Source organism: Paramisgurnus dabryanus, chromosome 14 (assembly GCF_030506205.2).
Source record: "Paramisgurnus dabryanus chromosome 14, PD_genome_1.1, whole genome shotgun sequence".
NCBI classification, from domain to species: Eukaryota; Metazoa; Chordata; class Actinopteri; order Cypriniformes; family Cobitidae; genus Paramisgurnus; species Paramisgurnus dabryanus.
Window position 1 is genome coordinate 24486518 of NC_133350.1, and position 14845 is coordinate 24501362.

A 14845-nucleotide genomic window follows, 5' to 3' on the forward strand; every position below is an offset into this window, starting at 1 on the left:
AAATTAGGAAAATGATGTGTCCATGCCTGATGTTCTCATCATCCGCAACACTTTTTGAGAACAGTTTAAGCACACGTACAGAATTTTTATAAAGTTTGATTTTGGGTGACCAAGCACATGGACCAGTTATTTCAAGATGGCTACCAGGTAAGATCATTTTTTTACAGTTAATTTGAAATATTGTCTTGTCAGAATGCTTACACGACATTTTGATTATCATTACCGCAACAGATGCTTATTAAATGTTAATTTAATTAATAGAAGCATAATACTTTGATTTTAAATGCATGTGCAGAATCTCCAAATTATGTTCTTTCAGGTTTGTCATGTCATTTTGAAAATATGTCAGTGTTGATGTTTTCTGACTGTTGCGGTAATGAGATTTTTTAGGACTAATTTTTTAAATTATGTTACAAAAAGTGTTAAATGATAAGTAAAAGTGTTTAAATTAATGTTCCCATTTACTCCAGACTTTGTTTTTCAATGTCTGGTGGGAAAAAAGTAAATTTAAGCAATTTTTAAATTTTCATGCTTGACATTTTTAAAACCAAGTTTTCGTGAGAATCACCCACCCGCTCCCAGAAAGGTTTAGATGTCTCCTAATTTAACACACCTGATTTGAACTCATCAGCTTGTTAGGGAGACATGTTAACCATTTTGGAAGGTAAGTTGAATCAGGTGTTTTAAATAAGGAGACATCTAAAACTTTCTGGGAGGGGGTGCTCGATGACCAGGATTGGGAAGCACTGTTTTAACCCATACTGGGTAAATATTGGACATACTGCTGGGTTAAAAATGACCCAGTGCTGCGTATTTGTTACCTAAACACGGGTTGTAACAACCCAGCATTTTGATCCAGTGGTGTTTTCTGTCCAATATTTTCCCAGCATGGGTTAAAACAACCCATTGTAGTACTACCAGTGATTAGTTGGCTTACCGTAAGCTGCACCCAAGTTCCCAATTATATTTGAATTTCAAAACTAGCATACATTTTAATAAAGGTGTGACAGAAATAAATAAAGTCGCGTTCGTGCACAATACAAATATTTTTATAAAACTATTCTGGCTGCAACGCTCCCATGGCAAGCTGACTCACTGGCACAGCTGGAGGAAAAACTCTTTCATCTTCCACGTTTCATCTTACTTGATTATCCGTTTCTTTCCTGCAAAAATCTCACAGCTGAAGGTTTAATATTTATCTGTCTGCAAAATGTACAAAAACATCAAACGACTGTATTATTAGTAAGAAATTACATTTTTATTCTGCAGTTTAAATATTTGCATCTCTCTGGTTCTTGACAGAAAGTGCTATGTCTCCAAATAGCTGCATCTCAAGGGTTTGCCTCCAGGACCCAGATCTTACATCCCGGCAAGCAATAGCCGTCATTTCACTATCTAGGTTAACTATAGACGCGATAAAGTCCGACTGTGAGTAACCCACTTCTAGACAAAATAAACTTGAGGTTGTTTACATGTCGTTTAATAACTTGCAAGGCGAATGATATTCCAGCATGTAAGCAAAGTCAACAGTGATAACAAGATTTTTGGTTACTTTATTTTTTTCTATACAATTGTCACTGAAAGCCCAAATTATGCCTTGTTTTAGCTTAAACATCTGGGCTGTGTTTAGATGGCTATTAAACACCCTTTTATATGCAAAACTGCTTGCAGTGGTTGGACATACACTAGCAATTCAACACCACTTATTGAACAAACGTAAACAGAAATGTCCTTGACATTTATTCAAAATATGAAATGACTAAATAATTTGCTGCTTCAAGAACTTAAATCATTATGTTGCAGATGATGGCCATATGTGCGGAAGAAAAAAACATAACTAATGAGACTTTGTGAATGCCTTCTGCTGTGAGTTGTTGACAAATATTCAATAATGAGCTACATTTAGGTAAAAACATAAAAATTCAAGTCTATTTATTTCTATTCAATCCACAAGTTACAATTATCACTACTCATAGGGAATAAAAATCCCATCTATATTTTTACCTATTTTATAACAGCATTTTCACCCATACTGCGTATGTAATATCGATCGCATTCATGTAAAAATTACACTTCTGCTGTTATTACATGAAATATATCCGCATTGGATCTAAGGAGACTGCATCCACCACACGACAGGAACACCAACAACATCAGCGGCATCTCACCGACTGATAAAACTAAAGTGTTTACCTTTTCAACAGATAAGATCTGTTTTACCTTACAAACAAACCCACCGGCCATCTGTTTGTTCATTTATCACATGAGTACTTAGTGGAAAGAGAGAGAAAATAAGGATGTGCGCTTTAAAGGCCCTGGAAATCGAATTATTGTTCATGTACGGTCATTACTCTTTACCAGCACTGCAGAGGGACACAACCACCATTACGCTTGGCCTTTGTGTCCCTGCATCTTTCCTTCCTACACATCGAACCTGTCATCATACCAGACTACTGAATATAGCTCCCCTCCTCGCTCCCGAGCTAGTCTCATGCAAGTGCTAATGAGTAAATGGGAACTGAAGTTAACTCGGTTATGTGAAAAACAGTTGATCTCCTGTAAGACGGGTGCGGAAATGAGAATATAGAGCAGGGGGAGTGTGCGATGTTAAAGCAAGTCACATGACACTACTGTCTCAGCTGTTAACAGCCAGCGGGAGAGATGCCTGCTATCTATATGCATTGTCGCTTCTGCAGGTGTGCACGAACCCCCGTCACTTCTGCTGTTGTTTCTGTCTCCCCTGCGATGTTGGGAAGCTTTTATATCGCGTTGAATATCAGATGAAAGCATGGCAAAAAATGATAATAAATGTCATATTTTATGTATGCTGCATGTGGAGCAGATTACAGCTTTTCAGTATCTCAGATTTGTTGGCTGAAAATAAAAACAAATGACAGAACTGTTAAAATGCTAGGAGTGTAGAAAGAATTTTGAAATTAGGTAAATGCACGTCACACCGCATCCCAAATTACCCCAAATAACAGAGGTGGGTTTGGATCTTGAACAGCGGAAGTGATAAACATGAGAAATGAGTTGGAAATATCCATCTCTAAAAATACGCTCCTTATCAAATCCAAACGGCAGCCCTGTTGGGAAATCCAAAAGGATTAATATGCATTCGCTTTTATACAAATCTGCATACTGCAGCTACGCAATAACAAACCTCATAGGGTTGTTGGCACCATCTAGGTGAGGTTCTGAAATAGCTGGCAGTAAGATGACATTTGATGTTGCCTGTGATTTTTTTAAACTTTGTGTGATTGTTCGAAACATGACAAATCTAAAATCGCATTAAAGGGACACTCCACTTTATTTGAAAATATGCTTATTTTCCAGCTCCCCTAGAGTTATACATTAGATTTTTACAGTTTTGGATTTCATTCAGCTGATCTCTGGGTCTGGCGGTAGCACTTTTAGCATAGCTTAGCATAATTCATTGAATCTGATTAGACCATTAGCATTGCGCTAAAAATAACCAAAGAGTTTCGATATATTTCCTATTTACTCTTCTGTAGTTACATCGTGTACTCCATTCAGCTGATCTCTGGGTCTGGCGCCACCACAAAAATTAAAAGTTGTGATTTTCTAGTCAGATATGGCTAGGAACTAAACTCTCATTCTGGGGTAATAATCAAGGACTTTGCTGCTGTAACATGGCTGCAGGAGGCGCAATGATATTCCGTACCAGCCGAAAATAGTCCCCTTAGAAACTTTCAATAATATGGGACTATTTTCAGGCACTGTGTAATATCAAAGCGCCTCTTTCCATCTAAGTACACAATGTAACTACAGAAGAGTCAAGTTTTAAATAAAAAATATCGAAACTCTTTGGTTATTTTGTAGCGTGATGCTAATGGTCTAATCAGATTCAATGAATTATGCTAAGCTATGCTAAAAGTGGTGGCGCCAGACCCAGAGATCAGCTGAATGGATTCCAAAACGATAAAAATCTAATGTTTAACTCTAGGGGAGCTGGAAAATGAGCATATTTTCTAAAAAAAAAAGTGTCCCTTTAAACGCAATCAAAGGAAATTTCTGGTTTTTGTGTAGTGATCCTGAAAAAAGGTATGAAAGTCATATGTGCATTGCACATTTTGTATACATAAGCCCCTGCCCCTTTGCACAAAGTACCCTTTTCGATTAGAAAAGGGTTAGAAAATCTTGAGCACCTGCCGCCCCCCCAAAGGTCTCTGCACGGCACCGTGTATACTGTATCTTCCTCATTCTAGCTTCCTTATGTGACACACCAGTTGGGTTGTGCTAATGGGCTGATGGTTTGATTTAGATGTGTAAAATACGACAGACACGCACAATGTGCTAAAAGAAAGGCTGAAATGAATGTTCCCTCCCTTTCTACATTAACCAGAGAAAGAGGCAATACCTGCAAATTGCACATCTAAGAGCACTTGACAAAAGGACGTTCAAGATCTTCTGTTTTTACGCTTTCATTCAGATTGCTTGGAAATGCAAAGCAGAAATGATAAAGGCTTCTGCGGATATTGCCATGCACTGGAGAACCCAAATCAGACGGCTAATTTCAGATAAAGGTCTTCACTTGTTTCCATCTCATTGAAATCTCTCATAGCATGTCTGACTCTGGACTGTTTCGTTTCATGTTTAAGAAATTTATTTTCAAAACAGTTGCTAAAATTGCCAAGAAATGCTGCTTCATTATAGTTTGAGAAACTGCAGGAACACATTCATGTCTGGTATTATTAAAACATTATGTTCCTAAACGGTTTGCGTTTTTATATAGAAATGATGCATATTGCACAGTAAACACATATACATATACCTGTAATATCATACATGATGACTCCTGTGTTGATTTTTTAACCACTCATGTGGACTCCTCTTTATGAAGTCAATAATGCACTGTTGACTCCTTCCTCTTTTTATTACACTAAAACCTAGCAGGCTGCACAGCAAACATGTGAATATTGCAAAATGTACATGAACTCTTGAAGTAAAGGTTTTAAAAGTGAGCTAAATGTGTGTAACTTGTCTCTTTAGATGAGACACTAGCCTGTTTTCCATTAAAGATTTGAACATTCACACTCACAAACTAAGCAAGATTCAGGTTAAATTGTTCTTTTTTACTATATCTGAATATTATAGCTAAGCCATCTGCAATGCTTTTAAATTCATTGAATGTGTATAGTTTGTATCTGTGCATGTCACGGCTCGCCACACAATAGCTACAAATCCATCATTTGTTTGATAGCTATCCATCTCTTCAAGTATTTTAAAAATCATTTCTTTGTTACAGTATATCTGGTGAGTACATAAATAAAATTTCATTTTCTTTATACGCACAAATTTTAATGATGCACATCTAAGCATTTTGGGATTATTTGACTGCCATGTTTGTAATAGAATATTTATTCAACTGCTTTACAGCTACTTTCTTATTAACTTACTGAGTGATGGAACAGTGAGCATTGAAAACTTATGACACAATAGGGTTTTTCACACTGCCCTTAACCCTGGGTTATCTTGATTTTAAACCCCGCTGTTAACCCTAGGTGTTTTTAGCGATATTAAAATAGTCTCTGGTATCCCCAGAATGTGTCTGAATAGGTTTAGCTCAAAATACACCACAGATCTTTCATTATACGGTGTTGAACATGGCCATTTGTGGCTGCAATAAAAAAACATGCAGTTTTTGTGTGTGTTTTTTTAAAGGTAAAGAAAGCTTCTGTTCCTCTCCACGTATGCAAAGTATGGGGTAGAGCGCTTACACATGTCCTTTGGATTACATCAAAACATGTGTCTCTGGCAAAAGGTTGAATTACGCGCTCATAAGGCGGGTCTCTGAGCTGTTATGGGTGGGGCATTATCAATATGACATCACATTGATAAGGGATCCCCACCAGCCTGCTTTGTGTAACTGTTGCGGTTTAAAGGAGATTACACAAAGAAGAATAGATGGATTTGTATAATAACAGGATGTTTCTGCACACACACTGGCGACTCATTTTCTAATATAAACACATTTAAAAGTGCATTTTGGGGGTGGGGCTTTAAGGAGCGGTGCACACTTATAATTTTGAAGCGTGGTTATCCCTGGAATTAACCTAGGGTTATGAAACACCCCTTTTGTGGGGTTAACCCTGCATTGCAGTGACATTTGTGACTTAATGCTTAGCAACAAAAAGCCAATCAGAAACTGAAGAGCACCTACCTCATATCACGATATGTGAACTGAAAACACCTGAATTGGTGTAAAAATTACATCCCAGGAGGCTTTAAACCGCCAAGAGAGATTGATTTTTTGCGACCTGTTCTGTCACTGACACGAAAGCTGAGGCAAGCGGTTATTTAAAACGACAGTGAGCTATTTTAAATCAGTCAGTATGACATCACTTTTTATCCAATCATGACTGTTGACACCGCAAATATGCAAATGAAAACGTTAACGCAGGGTTTAGGAATGTACAGTATGAAATGTCATATTATGAATACCCAGGGTTATCTCTTAACCCCTGGTTAAGTATGAACAGGGTGAAACTCTGTGCATTCCTACTGTAAACCCAAGTGCTGCGTCCGAAACCGCCTACTTTCATACTATATAGTAGGCGAAAAGCAGTAGGCAAGGCGAGTAGTATGTCCGAATTCATAGTATTCCAAAAACAGTATGCATATAGTACCCGGATGACCCACTATTTCCGGATAGATTTTGCAACGTGCATACGATAGACACTTCACTATCCCATGACGCCCCGGGAGCGAAGTTATGCAACGAAAAAGAATAGGTGAAACCGGTGATGCGGTGATGTTTTCACACTGGTATGACATGACGTGATGACGACGCATTTCACGTGATGTATTAACATGGCGGATGTAGTACGTCCGAATCGCATACATACTTCCAGGATTTATACTAGACTAGTTCATGTTTGAATCAGAAAAGAACGCCTGTGGCGTTTCTCTTAAACGAGACATTGCAGATACTAAGCAAACTTACTGTAGAAAAAAATCCACCAAGTGCACAATTACATTAAGTCATGTCTTTACAGCATCTTTACTGAATGTGTGTGAGTGCACGCACAGATTCAAGACAATTTTGCCATTGTGAATGAAGCAAAATCAGCCCATACCCAAAAAAATTCCGGACACATTTTGCATGTATTTTCTCTAATCTGTGTGTGAAAAGGGCTCATAAAACATTATGTGCTATTTATAATTTAGAGCATAAAGATTCATCTAAGAAAACATTTTATTTGAAAAAAAATTGTGTGTAATATGGGATAAATCATACATTTTTTATCTCATTTACTAGCTTTGCCAACAATTACTTCAAACCATTTTTTTCAAATCTCGCTCTCTCTCTCTCTCTCTCTCTCTCTCTCTCTCTCTCTCTCTCTCTCTCTCTCTCTCTCTCTCTCTCTCTCTCTCTCTCATGTTAAGATGAGTGTGACGCCTGTGAATCTACTGTACACATCTATTTTCTTATATCAAACGGCCTTCATCTTACTTATTAAAGTTGATCAAAAAGCATCAACACACTTTAGCTTCTCTATACACGTCTTACTATTAGCGATAGATTTATTTCAAGAAAGGCCAATTCACATACAGTACATTTTGCAATTCATTGAATCGTGTTTCATAGAATCAGTACATTATAAAACTATCCACTTGTAGCTTTCATCAAACTTTCTATATTAGATGAATGAAAAGGTTTGAAAAATTATAAAGAGATCCTTATCATTAATTATAAAGGATTATGAAGAAGATATTAACCATTTAGGTCATATTTATTTGATGACAGATGAAATAAATGAAATTCTGTAAATCGTCAAATAAACCTAGTGACTTGAGTTTCTAAGAACAAACCCAGGTTTGTCGCTTTCTTACTTTAACACTAGCTCATTATTCATCTCCCAGACACACACACAAACACACACTTGATCTGTGGCGCTTTTCGTGCTAAATATGCTCAGTGTTTTCCTCGCCTTTCCTCTCACAGATGCCTCTTTCATCATCAAAACCAAACCTGTGCCTCATAATTAATGTGAATTTCCTGAAGATTAAAGGCGAAACAATTAAAAGCAGAAGAAACGGGAACGGAAATTGAGGACGAACACAGATAGAGTCTTTTCTTTGTTTGTTTGGAGAACTGAGGTGGTTTTGAAGAAAATGTGACAGATGATTGTTTGTGAAGAACATACAGTACTTCCACAATGCTATAGGATGATGTTGGTGGTTGCTCAGATGGTTGGTAGGGTGCTACTGATGTTTATTTACTAACCCAATTTAAGAGTCTGTGAGAGTCTTTCAATATGGCTTGTGTCCATTTTTACATTTTTAAATATCAAGGTTCCTAAAAGGTTTTTGTCAAGCTATGGTTCCATAAAGAACTTCTGAAGAACCTTTCTGGGGAACAAAAGGTTCTTTGTAGTGTAGTTTTACTATAAAAACAAGAAAGAAATTATTATTTTAAGAATCTTTGATAAAAAAATGGTTAGGGTTAGATTTAGGGTTGGGTAGGCGAACCTATGCTGGGCTGTTTCAACCCATAATGCAACAGCATTTTTTAGAGTATAGCTGCAAAAAAAAATTTCCTTTATAGCATCTTTACTTTTTGTGTATACTGTTTGTCCACAACAGAAATCATATTGACATTTTATAGCAAACATAAAACTTACAATTTGGCACATATGGATGAGTTAATCACTGGATACTAAGGGTGATAGGTTTGCTTAACTCTTTCACCGCCATTGACGAGATATCTCGTCAATTAAGAGAAAACGCTTCCCCGCCAATGACGAGATTTTCCGTCTTTCCGCAACTTTTTAAACCCGGAAGTATTGCCCTATGGCAAGCGGCTGCATGTCCGTGTCTGTTTTAAAGATCGCTCTGAATGGGATCTCTATGAAAAGTCCGTCACAAATATTGAATTATCTCTGCTTTTTGCTCAAAATGTGGTGTTTTTGCAGAAACCTACCCATATTCAAAAGCTGATTACAAAAGAACCACTGAAGGTAGGATGAAACGTTTTTTTTTTTTGTTTGAAAGCAGAGGGTCTGTTCTTTAATTTGGTATATTGTATGTTTATATATTTAAAGAAGAACATTTTCTGGAAGGCATTAAACTTTGGTGAAAATCATGAAAAACGCTGCCGCTGGGTGGCAACTTTTTTTAAAAACGCTGGCGGTGAAAGAGTTAAATGTTCCTTAGCATGAGAAGCAGACAATGTACCATGGTAAAAGTCTCATGGAGAGAAGTTTGGCTCTTCTTAAACAAAAATCTTATTAAACCGCTGAAAACAGATTGTCGGCCGGGCTTGAGCTCTTCCCCCATGAGACCATGAGCATATGTCTGGTGAAAGAACCAGGATTGGGAGAATCCAGTTAGATGGGAGAATAAAAACATCTCTCTTGCTTCCTCTCTATTAAATTTTACACTGACATTTACATCTGCTGTAACACGTACAGTAATAGACCTCGACATGGGGAAGGCAGCCTAAACTTTAGCTTCTTGCCATTTGCAAATGGTGCTCATAGCCTCATACAAAGCGATTTACTGTAAATTACACTAATCAACATACTTGCAGGATACCTAGCAGCCCACTGTGAGACAGAATTTATGTAAAACATTTCCCAAATTTCAGTGACATACGGTAGAGTAAAAAACAGACATACGGTAGAGTAAATGCTGTTTCTTATTTACAGGTTTTGCAATTTTTTGCAAAGAAGGTCCTTGGTTCGAGGTTTGGGAGGTCTTTCTGTGTGTAGTTTGCTTGTTTTCACCGAGTCAGCGTGGGTTTACTCCGGGTACTCTAGTTTTCCCTGATTCCAAATTGCCCTTCCCCAATTTATGTGTAGATTAACCAGGGCTGGGTTTCCTGATAACGATTGAACTTAATCAACATTTGTTGTTCATTTACGTGCTTTTCCCAAAGATGCACGTAAAACGATCGCTCGCAGCTGGGATTTAAGTGCTACAGTACTTACGAGTTGCTATCTGTTTGTCAAGTGCTGAAATGTCACCAATATATTGGCTGTTTCTCAATGTCAAGGAAGGAACCTCGGAAGCCAGAATTTTGAGGATGCTACGTTATCGACATCCATCGAAGGACTATTCCAATGTCGAGGATCCTCGGAATTGCAACCAAGGACTGAGTCCTTCGTTCGAGAAATATCCCATATACAGGAAAGGATGCATATGTGTATCCTTCCCACTCTCAAATCACCCACAATCCTATGCGCGCAGCGCCGAAATAACAAATTTTTATTGACGTAATGACGCGATGATGTGCACTTGCTAGCCTGTTTCATGTACGTGTTCTCCGAATGCTAAAGAGGAGCCTCCCCTAGCCTCTGAAGGAAGTGACTTGTAAGGATTAGTCCTACCAAGGAAGTATCCTTGATATTGAGAAACGGCCTGAATTGACTCGAATTTGAAGCAGAAGGTTGTTTACGCTAATGATCTTCAGCTGATGTGCACTAATATTTTTTATAATATTTTTCATTATTGTTCAATGACTTTTAAATTTTTTTTATAATTTGTGCATAATTAAATATTATTTTCCGTATTAAGTTAGGACTCGTCCCACTGCGAAATGCTTTCTGCATTTTATATTATAGTTTAGATTATTACTATTATTATTTGTTGTTTATTATCTATGTTTATTTATCATTAAGGATTATTGCATTGTACCGTTAATATTTATTTGGTTTCTTTAATCAGATGCCATTTCCCTTCAAATTTTTTTTTACTGTAGATGAATAATAGCAGCAATTTTTATGAACCATTTATCAATTTGCTACAACCTTACCAAAATTGTACCAAATACGTTTTCCTTCTTTATTAATTTATGTTTAGTCATTTAAATTTGATTTCTCATTTGAATTATAAATATATTATATTAAAGTAATTTAAACAAATAATCAAAGAAGAACCTAATAAATAAATAAATTTAAATTTAAAATACTGCATTATCGTCATTGCAGGAGTGCAATTTGCTGGTTGTCCTGCAGGTGAACTTGTAACTCTGTTGTCTTACGATGCACTTATGAATGAACGATTACTCCAGAGAACTCGTAGATCTACAATGATTTTCAAGTGCAGCTTAAGGTACAAAGCATGGCCTGTAATTCTAAGATTATTCGTATGATTGTTTTTACGATCTTCTTCGCCTTACGATGCTTCTGGGAAACCCGTCCCAGTTCTCGCCATGAATATAGCCACAGATGCTGGAATGGCATTAAGAAATAAATACAAACAAACATAACAAAAGTAATTTGACACCATTGGAATAAATCAGTTCTTAGAAGAGCATATGTTGCCACAATGTCCTGGGCAGACCTGGGGTATCCAATCCTGTACCTGGAGGGTCTGTGTCTCTGCAGAATTTTTCTCTAACCCTAATCAAACACCTGATCCAGCTAATCAAATTCTTACTAGGCAAACTAGAAACTTTCAGGCAGGTGTGTTGAGGGAAGTTTCATCTAAACCCTGCAGGACACCGGCCCTCCAGGACCAAGTTTGGACACCCCTGAGCTAGACATTAAACATTCAGCTTAAATTTCCCCTTCAATGTCATAACAGCTTTATGCGGTCAGCATGTCCTCAGATGCCTGCAGATGAAATCCAGGCTTTGCACATTACATGCAAACATACATGCTGACAGTCAATATCTCTGAATTTGCTAACAGATGCTCTCCAAAGCACACTGCGTTATGTCAGTCAGTGTGCTAAATCCTCTACAAGCCTAGAGGAAGCAATTCAGCCTAGGCTTTATGAGTTATTTCCAAAAGAAACGCATACAATTTCATTCTACATTAATCAATGGCAAACACTGTTTACCATACACTTCAATAAGCTGTCTCACATTCCACAAACTCTAAATGAAAAATATTGCAAGGGGAACACATACAGCTTGTTCAAGAAGGCCCTGTATCAAAATTCCAATTTTTCCATTTGCATTAATGCAGCCTCATGTTAATGCATTTCCCAACTTCCTGTACGTATAAGATTCCGATATTAAACCGCGTAGGAGTTATCGTTTTCCCAGCTTTCATAAAAAGTCAAACTCCCTTTAGACTTGTTTTGCACGATTCTGCTATTTCAAGACATAATGGCGAACAAACGCTTACAGAAAACAAGAAAAAAGCATGTGTCAACATCAAGGAAAGCATTCTCTGACAGGTCTACCCACAATGCACTGCTATAGCTAACAAGAATGAGCATCTTAGGCTTGAAATCTGTTGATCTCACACATGACCGTGCGTCTCTAATTAAAGACGTTCTCAGCCAGAAATTTTAAGCTTCACTATTAGACTCCATCTGGATGAACCTACGCCACCATGGCCAATGACAGGGAACCGAAAAGACTAACAATGTTTTTGGAAAAAATGAGCCACAGATGACTGCTTTTGCTAACCTGTGCCAACAATGAACCAGCCAAGAGGAACAAGCAGGTTCCAAATGAAACTCGCCAAGCACCAAATGCAAGGAAAATTAGAAAAATAACTTAATAAAGTTATCAGTAACCTTAGGGTATAATAATATAATACAAACTGTCCAATAACATTGCACAATTATATCTTACAAACCATACAAATGACCATCAGACCCAAGCTGATATAAATGGTTTGGTTTGGGTCAGCTTACTTTTGTGAGCTTTTCCACTGGGTGCAGTACGTAGTACCCAATACTTTTTTTAGTATCACCTCGGTCCAGATTCCAAGCGACCCGAGCTGATACCAAAACGTGACGCGAAAACACTGTAGAACACTGATTGGTCTGAGAGAATCACCACTACCAGCGTCATTGCTATAATGTAAAAGATTAGCTTTACCTTCGTGCTAGCTTGCGCTTTCTCGAGCAAAACTGTTGTCTTCTGTGCTCTGCTATAAGTTCCCAAACTCCCTTTAAGCGATGAAAAACATCCACAAGTTGAGAATCAGGAACACCATACCAGTTTTTTCCAGACTTGCAGTTTGTGGCGGCACTTCTGGACCCGCACGTCCACATATATGCTTAAATGCAACTTAAATGAGGCTCAGCGTAGAGCATCAACTGACGCCACAGGTGTTTGAACAGAAACTGTCATGCGTTACAGAGGTAGTGACAAACGCAATGTGCAAACATCTATTTGTGGTGGTCAATTTTAATTTTGTGGCGGACTGAGATATAAATAAATGTATGGGAATGTACAACGACGCTCTCACTTGTATGATGTCACAGCCGTAGGCAGCGCAAATATAACGACACGCCTATAATCCCTCCCACTGCAAATTGATACTAAACTCGATGGAAAAGCTAACCACGCCAAAGTGAGGTGAGCTGACCCAATCTGACCCAAACCGTGGGGTACTATGCAATGGAAAAGCGCCATATCAGTGATTTGATACTCACCCAAGCGGTTTCTCTAGTCGACTGGCTGGTGACCCCACAATTTCTCCCAATGTGCAGAACATCTGGCCAAGAAAGTCCTAGATGATGAGAGGGGGATCAAGTACAAGATGCAGTAAGAGCTTATAATATTTTCCAAACCCCATCATTTGGCACACTTGTTATAGTATTGTTATGAATTGAAAGGCAAAGACGTACGTGTAGTTCAAGGGATTTCTGGCAAGTAGGACGGCCATGTTTACAACAGAGCACAGCGTGTAACAGAAAGCACAAGACAGAAATACAATACCAGCCACAAGGACGACGTCACAAACTGTGGAGATGGTCGAACCGGGGAACACACAAGAAGCGTTGAATAGTGCTACCTATAGTATGTGAGCGTTTGCATGCACTGAGATGAAAATCATGGGAACATGAAAAACGTGTCAAGAAAAAAAATATCCAAATATATTATATGATCACGTGATCATATCCAATTTCTTCTATGGATGGTGGTTTCACTTTTTGCTTCCACATGAGAAACACCCTAAAGATATCATGGAAACTGTATTTAAGGTATAAATATCATGAATTAGCTTTATTAACGTTGTAGGTATTGAATGTGGATTCAAAAAGTTGTGAGAAAATAGTAAATATAATTCTATGTGAGGTCTGTTTCATCTACCTCGAATCCGGATCCAACTGTAAGAAAGATGAATTGAAATATCTAAGGCACTATAACACTTAAAAATGCAAAAATGACTTAATCTCATTGGTGAGCACATTGTAAAATATATTTGGATACTTTTTTTAAGAAATTGATTTGCATATAAACGTTTTCATTCAGATAACATGAAGTTTATACTACTTACATGTTTGGAAAGGTCAGGACTTTTAGAATCAACATCATATCTGAATTAAAAGTAGAAAGTAACAAAATCTTAAATGCATTGTCTGTGCGAGAATGACCAAAATGTCTTGATATCCATTAAAGGGCACATATTATGCAAAATCCACTTTTACAAGGTGTTTTACAACCCTCCACACTTTTAATCCACATTAAACCACAGCAGTTTCATTGATTTTCTTGTTATTGTGATGTCACACAAACAAAGCCCCGCCCACAACCATTGACTGACTGGTTAATTTTACCCAAAAGTTCAAACCAATAGTGCTCACTGTCTGTTGGTAAGGGAGTGAGGAGCTGTAGCTCATATGCATTTAAAGGTACACAAATTTTTTGCTCTCACCGATTTTTGACATGCTATAACAAATTATCTGTGCGTTATTTTGAGCTGAAACTTCATGGGTATATTCTAGACACACCTTAGACTTATATTACATCTTGTGAAAATGGGCGTAATATGTGCCCTTTAACAGACTAAGCCATAAAAATGTATATTTTAATGAAGCAACAAGCATAATGGTTGTCACTTAAATGCTTCCTGTTCAGTTTAATGAATTAAAATAAGCTAATGGAATACAAATCATGAACATTTTGAAA

At 37.5% G+C, this 14845-nt stretch overlaps 1 protein-coding gene across 2 annotated transcripts in view; it reads right to left on the minus strand.

The window, feature by feature from the left end:
* cpne5b (copine Vb) overlaps window positions 1–14845 on the minus strand; it is a 179295-nt gene that overhangs the window by 109076 nt on the left and 55374 nt on the right. The window contains exons 5-6 of one of the 2 annotated variants that reach the window (XM_065241715.1): window positions 14214–14253; window positions 13366–13442 (exon numbers count right to left, since the gene is read on the minus strand). In XM_065241715.1, coding sequence (XP_065097787.1) covers window positions 13366–13442; window positions 14214–14253 — 117 coding nt within the window. Of the gene's footprint in view, window positions 1–13365; window positions 13443–13560; window positions 14100–14213; window positions 14254–14845 lie in introns of those variants that run through there. The other variant, XM_065241716.2, reaches the window with a different exon arrangement.